At 37.4% G+C, this 15,459-nt stretch overlaps 1 protein-coding gene across 1 annotated transcript; it reads right to left on the reverse strand.

The window, feature by feature from the left end:
• Positions 1-12,233: 12,233 nt before the first annotated feature.
• Positions 12,234-13,133, reverse strand: Tas2r4 (taste 2 receptor member 4). The gene has a single exon (XM_026405419.2). The coding sequence runs from the start codon at positions 13,131-13,133 to the stop codon at positions 12,234-12,236; it is 900 nt and encodes a 299-aa protein (XP_026261204.2).
• Between the last annotated feature and the right edge of the window lie 2,326 nt (positions 13,134-15,459).

The following is a 15,459-nucleotide window of genomic DNA, read 5'->3' on the forward strand; positions in this document are numbered from 1 at the left end:
CCCCCTCCCTTCTCCTCCCTCCCTTTTGCCCTATCTAAGGTTTGTCTATTCCTCCCACCCTACCTCTCCATCCCCATTATGAATCTGCATCCTTATATCAGAGAAAACATTCGGCATTTGGTTTTGGGGAATTGGCTTACTTCACTTAGCATTATATTCTCCAACTCCATCCATTTACCTGCAAGTCCATGGTTTTATTCTCTTTTAGTGCTGAGTAATATTCCATTATGTATATATACCACATTTTCTTTATTTATTCATCTACTGGTGGTTATCCAGGTTGGTTCCACTATTTAGCTATTGTGACTTGTGCTGCTATAAACATTGATATGGCTGCATCACTGTAGTATGCTGTTTTTAAGTCCCTTGGGTATAAACTGAGGAGTGGGATATCTGGGTCAAATGGTGGTTCCATTCCCAGTTTTCCAAGGACTCTTCATACTGCTTTCTATATTGGCTACACCAATTTGCAGTCCCACCAGCAATGTATGAGTTTGTAAACAAAGGTCACTTTTAACAGTCAAATTTATCATTTTTCTTTCATCTAAAAAAAAATCAGTGTGCCCAAATCATAAAGACATTATCCTATATAATCTTTTTTTGGTTTTTAAGTTTGTGTTATGCAAACAAGTCTTTAAATAGCCATAGATGTAGTTTGTGTACAGTATAGAGATTTTATTGATTTCTTTTTTCTTTTCTTGTATGGATGGATGGCAAATTTCTCCACATCATTTACTAAAGTACCTATACTTTAGTCAATGATCTATAATTCCACTTTATCATATATTGTTTCTCTACGAGCATGGTCTGTTTCCGGAGTATTCTATGCTACTGTGCCATATGTTCATTCATGTATCTATAGTATACTTTACCATATTAGATTTAAAAAAAAAAACCCTTGCCAACTGGCAGAGGAAGTCCCTCACTTCTCATTCTTCTTCAGGAGTAGGTTGTGTTGTTCTTCAGCTTTTGCTCATCAATATGTCTTTAAGTTGCAAGGTCTACATATATGTTGATGAATGGACACAAGAAGTATGAAAGAACAAGGTACATGACACCTCCAAATGAAACACAATAACTCTATCAACAGAGTCCAAAGAAAGGAAAATTAACAAAATGTCTGAAAAGGGATTCAAAAGAATGATTCTAAGGAAATTCAGTGAGATAGAAAATATATATAAAGCAGAGAGAGAGTTCAGTAAAGTTGGGAAACTATGAATGAAAAGCCCAAAAAGATAGAGATGATGAAAAGCACCTAATCGAAGAGCCTCAGTAACATACTAGATCCAGCAGAAGAAAGAATTGCTGGGCAGGAGTGGCAGCCTCAGTGGTAGAGTGTTTGCCTGGCATGTTGAAAGCCCTGGGTTCAATCCCTTGCAAAAAAAAAAAAAAAAAAGCAAATGATAGAGAATTTATGAATTTGAAAAGGCATCTTCTAACTCAATCAAAGAAAAAAAAGACAAAAAATCAAAGGAAATGAAAACAGCTTCCAAGAACTATGGGACCCAATTAATTGGAAACAAATGTTCATATTACAGTAGTTTCACAAAGCCAAGAGAAAAAAATGACTATACAACAAAGCACCAAATGAATAAAGCACCAAATTAGGAGACCTAGAAGAAATGGGTTAATTTCTGGATGTATAACCAAGCAAATCAAACCCTGAAAACACAGGATATCTGAACATACCAGTAATAAATAATAAAACTAGATCCCATAAAAAAGTTTCCCAACAACAACAAAAAAGTCCAGGACTCACTTTACTATCAAATTTCTCTCAAGTTTTTTTTGTTTCTTTTTTGTACTAGAGATTTAACACAGGAATAATTTACCATTAAGCTACATCCTCAGGCCTTTTTATTTTGAGACAAGATTTCCCTAAGTTGTTTAGGGTCACCCTAATTTGCTGAGGCTGGTCTTGAACTAGTGATTCTCCTGCTTCAGCCTTCTGGGTTATGGGGATAACAAGTATGCACCACACTCTGGGCTCTGATTCTATGAAATTTTTAAAGAATAATTCATATTAATTCTTCTCAAAATGTTTCAAGACTCATTCTATGATGCCAGATTTACCTGGATACCAAAACGAGACAAGATCACAACAAAAGAAAAATATACAATAACTCAGGAAGCTGAGGCAAGAAGAGCACTAGTTCAGAGCCAGCTTCAGCAACTTAGCCAGGCCCTAAGCAACTTAGCAAAACACTGTCTCAATATAAAACATAAAAATCGCTAGGGAGGTGCTTGGGTTGTTTTTCAGAGGTAGAGCACTCGTCTAGCATACATGAGGAACTGGGTTCAATCCTCAGCACCCATAAAAATAAAATAAAGATATTGAGGCCACCTACAACTAAAAAATAAATATAAAAAGAATGGCTGGGGATATGGCTCAGTGGTTATGCCCCTGGGTTCAATCCCTAGTACCAAAAGAAAAGTAAAGAACGGAAGGAAGGAAGGAAAGAAGGAAGGAAAAAAGAAAAGGCAAGGAAAGAAAATATAGGCCAATATCCCATGATGAATGTAGATGCAAAAATTCTCAAAAAAAAAAAAAAATACTGACAACTCAAATCCAGCAGCACATCAAAAAGATCATGTACTATGATCAAGTGGTATTTATCCCAGGAGTACAAGAATGGTTCAAAATACAGAAATTAATATATATAATACATTACATAAATAAAATTAAACACAAAAATCATATGATCATCTCAACTCATAAAGAAAAACATTCAGTAAGATTCAGCACCCCTTAATGATAAAAAACTAAACAAATTACATATAGAAAGAATGTAATTCAACATGATAAAAGCAATATATATCAAAAACACAGCCAACGTTATACAGAAAAAAAGCTGAAAGGAAAAGCTGAAAGGTTTCCACTAAGATCTAGAACAAGACAAGGATGTCCAAGAGGCAATTCGGAAAGAGAAAAAAATAAAAGGCATATTAAAAGGAAGGGGAGAAATCAAATTTTCCCTATTTGCACACCACATGATTCCAAATACAGAAAAACCTGAAGACTCCACCAAAAAACTATGAAAAACAAATTCAGTAAAGATGTAGGATACAAAATCAACATGCAAAATCAGTAGTATTTTTATACACCAATAATAAACTTGCTGAGAAAGAAATCATGAAAGCAAGCCCATTCACAGTAATTTAAAAACAAAATACCTAGGTATAATGTTAGCTAAGGAAGTAAATGATCTCTAAGATGAAAATTACAAAGCACTGATGGGCAATATGGAAGAAGACAAAACCAAATTGAAAAACATTCCATGTTCACAAATTAAAAGAACCAATATTGTTAAAATGTCTGTATTACCCAAAGCAATTTCCAGGTTCAGTGTAACCACCACCAAATACCAGTAATCATCTGTGTGCGGGAGCATGCTGCCATAGTTCTACCTAATAGAGAGTCTGAGACAGGAGAATCACTTGATCCCAGGAGTTCAAGGGCAGTCTGGGCAACAGAGCAAGAGCAAACTCCTACCACTAAATACAAGACAAAAAACAACCAAATGGAACCATGACATTCTTCACAGAAATAGAATGAAAATCCTTAAAATTCATATGGTCACAAAAGATCCCAAATGAAGCAATATTGAGCAAAAAGAACAAACTTAGAGACATCACAACACCTGATCTTAAAATATACTACAATTTAGAAACTGAGACAGCATGGTACTAACATAAATACCAACACATAGACCAATGTAACAGAAAAGATTCCAAAAATGAATACACACATCCAAAGTCAACTGGTTCTCCACAAAGATTATTGAATACACACTGGAGAAAGGATAGCCTCTTCAGTAAAGGTGCTGGGAAGTCTGGATATCTGTATGCAAAAGAGTAAAATTTTGACCCATAATTCTCACATACAAAAAAATTCAAAATGAATCAAAGACCTAAGTTTTGTACCTGAAACTATGAAAATACTAGAAGAAAACATAGGGGAACTACTTTAAGACATTGGTATAGAAAATGACTTTTTGGATAAGACCCCAAAAGCAGAGGCAACAAACAAAAGTAAAAATAAACAAATGAGATTACATAAAATTAAGAAGCAGCTGCATAACCAAGGAAGCAATCAATGGAGATAAAAGACAAACTACAGAGAGAGAATACTTGCAAACATTCATCTGATAAGGGATTAGTATCCAGAATATATAAGGAACTCAAAAACCTCAAAACAACAAAAACCAACAAATTCAATTTAAAAATGGGCAAATGACCTGAAGAAACATTACTCAGAAGAAGAAACACAAATGGCCAACAATTCATGAAATAATATCCTACATTAATAGACATGAGGGAAATGCAAATCCAACTACAATGAGATATCTCACCCTAGCCAAAATAGCTTTTATCAAAAAAAGCCAAAAACCAATCACTGTTGGCAAGGATACCTAGAAAGCCCTCATAAATGGTGAGAATATAAATTAGTATAGACATTGTGTATAACAACATGGAAGTTCCTCAGAAAACTAAAAGTAGACCTACGTAATTCAGTTATCCCCTTCTAGGTATTTATCCAAGGTCAATTAAAGTGGCTATCAAAGAGATGCCTGAACTCTCATGCTTATTTCAGCATGATTCACAAATCCCAGATATAGAATCAATGAATACATCCATTAACAAATAAATAGATAAAGAAAATGGGATGTTATCCAGAAATGAAAAAAAGAATGAAATTCTCTCAGTCATGGTATGTGGGTAGAACTAGAGGATGTTATATTAAGTAAAATAAGCCAGACACAGAAAGAAAAAATATCATAAGATCTCCCTCATATTTAGAAGCTGAAAAGGTGATATCAAAGTAAGAATTAGTTTAGAATACGAATTTTATAAACTAGGCACAGTAGGGGGAAGAGGGAGAGAGAGGGGTACCAAAACACAGTTTAGGATGAATAAGGTCTATGTTCTATAGTACAGCAGGGTGACTAGAGCTCCCAATAACCTATTATATATTTTATGAAGACCTAAAAGAGGGAAGCTCATAGATGCCAGACAAAAAGAAATGACAATTTTATCACTACAGATGTTGCAATATCACATCATACCCTAAAATATGTACAAGTATTATGTGTTAATTAAAAAGCAAAATTTGGGGGCTGGGATTGTGGCTCAGTGGTAGAGTGCTCACCTAGCATGCACGAGGCACTGGGTTAGATCCTCAGCACCACATAAATGTAAAATAAAGATATTGTGCCTACTTAAAACTTAAAAAAATAAATATTTTTTAAAAAAGCAAAATTTTAAAAAGCATACTAGAAAAAAACCTGATTGCAAATGGCAATCAAGTTCCTGCCCTGAACTATAATACATAAAAACAACACAGATTCATATTGAGTGGAGGCTATTGTCTGTCTACAGTTTTTTAGGCTTTTTAAGTCAACACAGAGTAAGAAACTCAAAGCTATCTTGAAAGATGCCACAAGAAACCAAAACTCCAGCCTCCAAGTCTTCTACTTTGGCCACAAGAAGCCCAGGGGATGAGGACCATGGTCTACATGCAGTAGAAGCCACTGAGGAAAGTGGCAAACGAGGCTGGTCTGAATTACTAAGAGCACTGAGATAGTGAAGCCAACTGCTGCTCTGGATAAGCAGAAATAGGCTCACACAGGAAACAGGTCACGTCAGGCAATCTGAGTAGAAACATACATGGCAAAATGCCATGCCCATACACAGACCCCTTACAATTTTGGGAGTCATTCTCCAGAACTCTCACACCACAATAACTCCATTTCCAACCAGGATAATGAGAAATTCAGCCACTGCCACCAGCATCATCAGGCCTAGGGACACAGTCATTTTGCTGGGGAAGGGAGTCTCTCACTCCATACCAGGAGATGCCCTGTCTGTGAAAGAGCTAATGAATGACTACAGCTCCTGTCTGAAGCTCAGTTCCTCTGAAGCTGTAACAGCATTGCAGTAGGACATTTCTTTTCTCACATTCTGTCTCTGTCCTTTGGAAATTTATTCTCTAGAAAGATGTTACAGCATCAACAGAAGAAATGTTCCTGAAGGTAGTAGTTCCACCTTCACTTGCATCTACATGAAGCCAGCCTGAACTGAGATCAGGTACAGAGCCACAGCTACAGAGTGGCATTCCAAGTGAAGTCCAGAGACCTGACAGCAGTCTCCTAAAACCCCGCTTCCACCCTATCTAGATCCACAAAACCTAAATACAATATTCAGAGAACATAAACAGTGGGGCCTGGTATTATAAGAAGGGAAAATACATTGATCAATTATTTGATGAATACTTATTAAATGACTACCATGAGTCAGGCCCCCATTGCAGACTCTTGGGACACAGTGTGAAAAAAAATAAGTCCCTGCTTTTATGGAGCTTCTATTCTTGTGGGAAGATCAAATAATTAAGAGTTTTAACATATTTATACCTTTAACATTAAACAGAGCTGTATCTATACATATACAAAGCCTTATTGACAAAGTAGGGGGTACAAAGGACAGTGTGAGAAAACAAGCAAAATAAAACAAAAAACAAGACAGGATAAATATTAACTGCTAAATAATATTAGCTCTATATGTCAGGCAAGAGAGAAATCCGATAACCACCATTGATACTCCATTTCCACACAGAACTGTTCAGCAATCAGACCCCAAACCAAGAATGCCCCTGCACAGGTCTGTATGGTGAGTGAGAGCCTCAGTCTTTCTAATTTACCAGAGCAACCCCTGGACATAACTGAAATATATCTGTCATTTACTACCATACCTCTTTCAACCAAGGTCCCTCTACTCATACCTTTACCCTCCACTGGTCTGAGCCCTCAACTATTTTCATAATACCTGATCCAAGAAAAGAAGGTCAGTCAAAGATAAAATACAAGCATCAGAAAGACTCTCAGAGGGACAAATTGTGGCTTTATACTGAGTTTGAACTAGGCGGCCTCTCAAAAATAGGAAAAAAATACTGAAAGGAAGGAAACAAAGAACAGTCACTGCTTTCAAAAATCAAAAACTTGCAGCAAAAGGTCCCTTTCCATTTCCAGACTAAGGACAACTTGATCTTCTATTTTCTTGGTCATTGTTCAGGCATTTTGTATTCCTATACTCACACAGCCTTTCTGAATGCTTCCCAGGATTGTGCCTACCTTGCCTCTAGAGAGCACAGAGAGCAGCTGTTAACCTGAGAAAATTGATTCTCTAAATGAGCTACATTCATTCATATACTCAGAAATTGAACAAATCAAGCACATATAACAGGAACAAAAATATAAATCAGTCTTTCTGGGTTCCTCCCTACTGCCTTAGGAAGAAGAAGGGTTCTTGGTCATCGCTCATCATCCCTTCCTTGGTACCAGAATTCAATCTTTTTAGTGGGAGGAGGAAGCACCAACTATACCATCCAGGGTTCTGGTGAAGCCAGAATCACAGCCTTTGAGAAGGAGTATGATGAGCAGCTGCAGCATTGCTCAGAGGCAGAGAAAGTAAATAGAGTAAAAGCACATCATCTTTGCAGATTAGAGAATGGGAGCTATTTTCATCTGCTTCCATAAATTTGAAATTCTGGGGTGAGAGGGAGGGGATGAGTACAGCAGACAAAGTTTGGGGAGCTCTCCAGAAAGTGAAGTTTAACTTCCTTCTGGTAAGGACCCATGTAGCCATAATCCAGAGAATAATCAAGCAGTTCAGAAGCCATGTTTAGAACCACATACCACTACCAAAAACAGATGTAGAGAGTGTACAGACTATGCCCTTCCTCCTGCTATTGTCTATTCCCTTCTCAACTCCCCTTCCTTGCCCTTACCACCCCCATTAACCCAGATAACCTTTTTTTTTATTTCCCTGACAGGGATATTCTCATGCACAAATGGACTTTCCTTTCACAGATTTTTCCTCATCTGATAAAATGGCCATGGGTAGGGCATGGACATATAATTGTGCCTTTCCTTAGGCCACAATATCCAAATCTCTAGGGAATACTGTCAAACTACATATGCCCCTTCTACTCCCATACTCAGAATGAATGGGAGGCAGGATATATGAAATTTGAAAATAAAGGAAAAAATAATTACTAATGGACTCTACTATGCTTCTCACCTCTTTGAGAACAAGTGGGCTAGACTAGTGGATCCATCTCCAGCTTTAACTTGTGAAAAAGGACATTATTGAGAAATATTATTTTAAGTGTCTTCAGTAAGCTTTACCTGGAATTTGAAGTTATCTTAATAGCAACCTTCAATTCATACTTTAAAAGAAATCCCTTCCCTCTCTCCTTTTTTTCCTTCTTTCTTTCTTGAAAACTAAGAATGGCTCACCAACAGGAAAACCAAAAGCCATACATGATTAAGTAAAATTTAAGCATCACAAAGAAACTTTGAAGAATTTTCATTCAGTTCTTACAAGAATAGTTTCTACTCTCCCATCAGCTTACATTGGTGTCTTACTTCCCAATAGCAGCTTTCAAAATAGATTTTTAAATTGTTTCTTCTTTAGTGTTACTAATTTTCCATTTTGAAAAAATATCTCATATAAATGTCAGGGCCTAAAACCCCAAAGTATATGTGACCCCATGATATTCACTTCCACTGAGGAAATAGAACCCAGGAGATTTATTGTAAAAACACCAGCATCTCTGTGTGGGTCCTCAGACTGGAGAAATGCCGCTTCAGACATGTTTTTGAAGATATTCTCTTTTCCTAGAAGATAAGCCTATTTAATTGGGCATTATCCCACTCTATGTGTCTTTCTACCCACCTTGTGATATGGTGGGGAAACCATTGGAATTTACAGTCAGAAGACGTGAACTGGAGTCCTGGGTCAACCCCTTCCTATTTCTACTGTTATGAAACATTTACATAGCTTTTTTGTGCCTCAGTTTCCTCAACTACATAATGAGCATAATAATATCTGCCTTACCAAAAAGGTTATGATGAACTGATACAATCACATGTGAAAATGCAGCTCAGACACATTGTGCTTAAAGCAGTTAAAAGCTGATGGCACAACCATGGGTCAGAGCTTTCACAGTGGATGTTCATGACTTAATGACACAATTTAGGCACTGACCTGGCACCCACCCTCCACTTCAGAGTGTGACTCTCCTTAACAGAGTTTTAACATCTCCTTCTCCTGCAATAGGCAGAGAATATATGAAGATACAAGATAATGGTTATTTATATGGAGCTTATAAATGATCACATCTTAAAAAAAACAAATTAATTTGTTTAACTTCTGGTTAATAAGTACTTAATGGAAGGTAGTTAGTGCAACATTGCCGCAGTCTGTCTGGGCACAATTCAGGAGCCACTTGTCAAAAGAAACGAACTTTATTTTTAGAACTACAAATGCCAAACAAAACAGCTCCTCAGGAAAAACCCTCAGAGCCCAACTGCCACCACCGGCTTCCACAAGCCTCTCACCCACACCAACCACCCCACCTCCCCCCATCCTCCTGCTCTTCAGGCCAATTGGCTGGGTCGCGTGGGCAGAGCAAAAGAAGTCTCCCAATGAGCAGCTCCGTGGTCTGAAAGGGCAGGGAAACAGCCCAATGAGCAGCTCCATGGAGGAGCCAATCAGCTAGATGTTGCTGGGGCCGCTGTGAGCCAATCATCAGCTGGCAGTCTGAAGGGCAGGGAAACAGCCCAATGAACATCACCACAGAGGAGCCAATCAGCTAGATGTTGCTGGGGCCGCTGTGAGCCAATCATCAGATGGCAGTGTGAAGGGCAGGGAAACAGCCCAAGGAACATCACCGCAGAGGAGCCAATCAGCTAGATGTTGCTGGGGTCACTGTGAGCCAATCATCAGCCAGCAGCTGAAAGTTTGCTGGGAGCTGGAAGTTTGCTGGGGCCCCTTTGGCTGTGGCTCTCAACAGAACATAATGGAACTAGAAAAACTCCAAGCCTACACAGCTTTTGTAAAAACCAGGCCCACAGAACACTTGAGGCAAGTGTCTAGGCAGTCTTTCTTCATAGTGCTGCTACAAGGATAGCATATCCAACTCTGAGGGGTAAAAAAAAAGATGTAGGGTAATCAAGATACAAATAAGCAGAATTTGGCCAATACTGTACAAGAAAAAGAATTCAAACAAAACATAAGAAAGGCTATTCACTTACCTTGCTTAGGAGAAATTGCATATTGATATTAGATTCCTATCTGTTCTTTAAAAAGATGAATAGACAGACCATTGATGGATGAATGAATGGATAGATGGATGGATAGACAGACTGTACATACTGTATATATTTAAAAGTATATGCTTTTACTGATTATAATATATTTAATACAGAAAACTCACAACATGTAAAAAATATTACTCACTACTTTCTACCTAAAATAATTGTTGTTTGGATGTTTATATATATTCTCTTAGGCTTTTTTTAGATGCACATATTACTATCAAAATCAGTGTCATACTCCATATATGTTTTTGTTGTATTTTACTTAGCAGGTAATATATAAATGTTCTTTGACTATAAGATGGAAAATAATTACATATTGTTTCATCACAAAGATGGATTTATGGTAAAGCATAAATTATTTGACTGAAGCACAGTGCCTAAAAGCATGAAGATGTTTGTTTGTGATGAACAATCCCAGGGTTCAGGCATGAACAGTCCAGAACTGGTGCAGCAAGGCCACCACAGCAGGAACCATGCAGCCAATTCCAAGATGGGTATTAACTCCTCTATCTCCAAGCATTCACCTCAGCAGATGGTCCAAGATGGGCAATATTACATTGGCATTCCAGCCCATAGGAACAAAAGAAAACAGTAAAAGAGAAAGAGAAAGGTATGACTGTTCTGGAATCACACCTAGAAATTATTTAACATTACTTCTGCTCACTCTCTATTGGCATAGCTTAATCACATGACAATATAACACCTACTTAGAAGAAGAAGCAGTTATAAGATATAGTTAGCTGCCAAAAATCTTGACAGCTAAAAATTTGAATACTATGAAAGACAGGAGAAAGAACAGGTATTGGAGGACCCATAATGGATTCTGCCTCTTATTTGAGTTCTTATGCCATAGTGTACATTAATCATTCTCAGTAATCCTTTAGTCTCTTAATCTTAAGATTCCAATATGAAAAATATCTACAGTTTTCCTGCTATAAAATATTGGTTTGGGTAGTATTTACTCAATAAACTGGTGGCCAGAATACAAAAGACAGGCAATTTGAGAAATTTGAAGATTTATTTATTTTGAAATATGTAAATATTACATCAGCATTTTATAAATGAGTCATAAGAAGCTTATTTTTAAGAAACTATATAATTAATTCTCAATTCCCATTTCAAAACTTGTCAATATCCTGTGTTCATATCTTTGTTCATGTGGAGCCACAGTCCAGGTGTCCCAACCCCAGAAACAGTGCTATCCTACAGAAGAACTGTGCTCTGTACAAATGCATATACTACTGAAATAAATCCCCCCAGAGTCAGACATTTCCACTACCAATCCAATGGCTCCTCTTAGCTTTCCAGCAAATTCCATATTGCAAGGTGAGGTACAGTATTTTGTAAATTTGTGCTCACGTGGTGTTGATTTCACCATCTGAACTTGCTTTTGACCAAGAAAGTTAGCTCTCTGAACTTGAGATCCTTGAAACTATTCTGGATTTGACTTCTTTAATAGTAATCACTTCCCTCCACATATCAAATTACTTTTTTCCTCCTTTCCATATACAACCTTGAAATTCAGTGCTAGAGTTTCTTGGTAGTACTAGTGGTTACTGTCACCCGGCAAGTGTGAGGACTTTTCTCTGTCTTACCCAACAATTTACTTTCATTGAATTTGTTGTTGTTGTTGTTCCACCTTACTATATCTAAAGCCTGTCTACTGGCTCTCAATCACTACTCATATACTGCTGTACTCTCTCTCTCAGGACTCTTCAATTAAACAATAACAAAAAAAATCATCATATGCACCAGAATATGTTTCTTAATTTGGGGTAACTTTCCGTCATACTTAAATAACCTGTGGGTGATTATCATTACCCAAAAATGTAAAAATCATGAAAAATACATCATAAGTAATGCCTCAAACAAGTTCCTTAAGAATGTAGCTCATTTTAAAATATTGGCAAAAACAAAATGCAAAATTAATTGATATACAGGCACTCAAAGACATAGGATGTCAGAATCACAGACATAAAAATAACTTTTCCAAACCAATAAGAAAACTACTAACAGAAAATCTTGGTCCCAACCCATATGTAACTCCAGCCAATAATTACAGCTGAAATTCCACTATTTGTTGAAACAAGGAATCTTCTTTGCTTTGGTTTTCAGTTTAGAATGTGTGAGAATGAGGAGACAAGAATGTCCTGGAGGGTAAAGAGCAGAAATAATCATACAAGTGGCTTTGACTCCCAAACCCATCCTCGCATAAGATGGGAGATAATACAGCAAGGTAGACACTGAGTATGGAATGTAGAGAATGAGGAAATAGATCATCAGTTTCATAGCACGGACATGAGCTTCAGTCTGGGGGTTCCAAAAGCCAGTGGAGTTTTTCTTCATCTTCTGTATATGTCTCCTTAGAGAATGTATTAACAACGAAGCAGAAGTCACATTAAGGATAAACTGGAGCAATGAGCTCAAAAGCAAAGAGGCCACCAATGACAAGATGCCCTCATTGAGGTCAAATAAGGTGCCATTTCTCCCAGTCACAAATTCAGAAAAATGTGACATCTGTGTGAGCACAACATACAGAAGAGTGGTGAAGGCAGAAATCAGCACACAGGCCAGCAGCAGTCTGGTGATCTTTGGGGAGAGATTCCGTTTCAGCAGGAGAAACACTGAGTATTGGAAGTTAGTTATCTTCACACAGTACAAGCTGTTGAGCAAGGTCACAAACCAGAGACTGATAGAGTCTAAAAACTTCCAGCATAACATACAAAGTGTATAATAAGAGACTGACCTTTCAGCATTTGAAGAGATGACGCACAAAGTGCTCAGGATAAACAATGCCAACATAAAAAATCTGGTGATGCCCAAGCTGAAGAGGATCTTATCAGAAGAGGAGATTCTGTGGCTTTTGACCCAAGTCCTGTAAATGACCACTGCAATGAACAGATTCATAATGATTCCTACAAAATTAAAAATAAGTGAGGCAACAACAGCAGAAAAATAAAATGCCTCAAGCATCTTTACTCATTGAGAATTCAGCAGTTATAGTACTGATGCTGAGGCAGGAGAAATACTGAAATGTGTAGGTAGATACCAGTATCCAAACAGGGAGATGTTTCCTTTTTTTTTCCCCAGCTCAGCAAATGAGCCATTTGTAGTTTAATAGCCAACTGCTTTTACTGAGATGCAAATTTTCTAAGGATTGCATTACTATTTCTTCATTCCTATAATTTTTTTCTTAGAAACACCCAATTAAAACAAGCCTAGGTAGACCTGGAAGTCCTTTCCTCCAAGAGCAAGAAGGCCAGGGGTGGAATCAGAACAGACTTCAAGGTCTTCAAATCCAATCAGAGAGACCTAGTCCAGCATTGTTCCTGTCAGTGTTTCACACCATAGGTTTTCTTCATAGAAACCACAGATGATGGTGGAAATTCTAATGCCTCACTGCTACTCAGCACCTTCCAACCACATATCCATGGCTTACCTCAATTCAACTTCTCTCTCCCCTATAATCTGTGGATGCTGTAGCTATTTTCTCCAAATGTCATTTCATTTCTCTGGTTATATAAAAGTATGATGACACCAATTCATGTCTCAAACATGTACTTTGGATGATGTCTATCACATTTCACCATCCTTGCTAAGCCCCTGCACCCTTCCTTTCCCTCCCACCCCTCTGCCCTATCCAGAATTCATCTATTCCTCCCATGCTACCCCACTATTCCCCCTCCCTACCCCACTATGAGTCACCCTCCTTATATCAGAGAAAACATTCAGGATTTGTGTTTTTTGGGATTGGTGTATTTCACTTAGCATTATCTTCTCCAATGACATCCATTTACATGAAAATGCCATGATTTTATTCTCTTTTATTACTGCTTTATCCTTTAACACATACAGTTATTTACTGTTGTCTAATAAATTAAGTTCAAGAATCTGATCCTCATTAAGACAGTCATTATTTTTTTTTTTTTTTGGTACTGGGAATTGAACTCAGGTGCACTCAACCACTGAGCCACATCCCCAGCCCTATTTTGCATTTTATTTAGAGACAAGGTCTCATTGAGTTGCTTACAGCCTAAGTTGCTGAGGCTCTCTTTGAACTCAGGATCCTCAGCCTCCGGAGCCACTGAAATTATAGGCATGCGCCACCGCGCCCAGCAGAGACAATCTTTCTTATTCCCATCTTTCCATGATAATTATTTTGCATTCCCTTATTGCTACAAATTATTGCCACTATCAATTGCTGTGTTCTTATTTTTGTGTAAGAAAAAAGTCAGGCTTTTCATTTGTTTACTTTAAAAATCTGCATCTATACTTAGATCATATGTGGCTATCTCCCTGTATGCATTCAACTGACAATGAATGAGATATACAGTACTAATTGTAGTTTTTTGGATCCATCAACTATTTGCCTGATTACTTTGTCACTGCTTAGATATGAAAGGGCAAATGATGTTATGGAGAACCACAGATGAGTACTGCAAGAGTATGGCATCTCTTATCGACTCTATAATTTTTGGTTTGTTTGTTTGTTTGTTTTTATTTGAAACCACAGTGCAATCCAGGATGTGACCAAATATATCTCACCAAATTTGCATCAAGGTGAAGCACAAAGTCCGATTGCCAAACACAAATAGGAATGGACAAGCAGAAGGAGCCAAGATATGATGTGACAGGAAGGCAATCCTATAAGAAATTCCCTGAGGTGGAGCCTAGGTGCTTGCAGAAGCTTTTTATACAAAATTAATGGGCACTAACAGAGGTATACCCACATCAGCAAAACAGGTAAAACTAGTGAGTGAAGAAGCAAGGCCATGATTCAAGGGGAATTTATAGCATAGATCTCTACTTCATTACCCAAAATATATGACTGCATTAAAATAATTGAAATATAAATATAACATATTCAAATAACACACTGAAACAACAAATTATATAGCTTAAGATATAAGAAAACCATATTCCAAAAAAATGTGAAACCCGCTATTAGTTTTTAACAGACCCAATCCAGAGTGTGATAAATAAAATAGCTTTCTGTAGGAGGAAATATTATAATAAAGATGTGATCAGGTTGACTAGTGTGATCAGTGAGTGAGAGGGTTCTGTCAGAAGATATTTCTCAAAGGATCAGTATAGGAAAAGTGTTAGCAAAACTCTTTCATTGCACAAGATTTTGACTTTCGATTAAACTTGACATGTCTGTTTTCCTTGTCAATCTAATAAAGATAAGATCATCAACTACATTGTTTACACACACACACCCCAAGTCTTCTGATTACACCTTGGTTCGAAGGAACTATGTGTGAACAATAAATATCTTATGGAGACTACATACTTTGGG

The sequence above is a fragment of the Urocitellus parryii genome, chromosome 3 (genome assembly GCF_045843805.1).
Source record: "Urocitellus parryii isolate mUroPar1 chromosome 3, mUroPar1.hap1, whole genome shotgun sequence".
Classification (NCBI taxonomy): Eukaryota; Metazoa; Chordata; class Mammalia; order Rodentia; family Sciuridae; genus Urocitellus; species Urocitellus parryii.

What these genes read in the sequence shown, in the direction of transcription:
- Tas2r4 (XM_026405419.2), bottom strand. Translation starts at nt 13,133, where the DNA reads ATGCTTGAGGCATTTTATTTTTCTGCTGTTGTTGCCTCACTTATTTTT.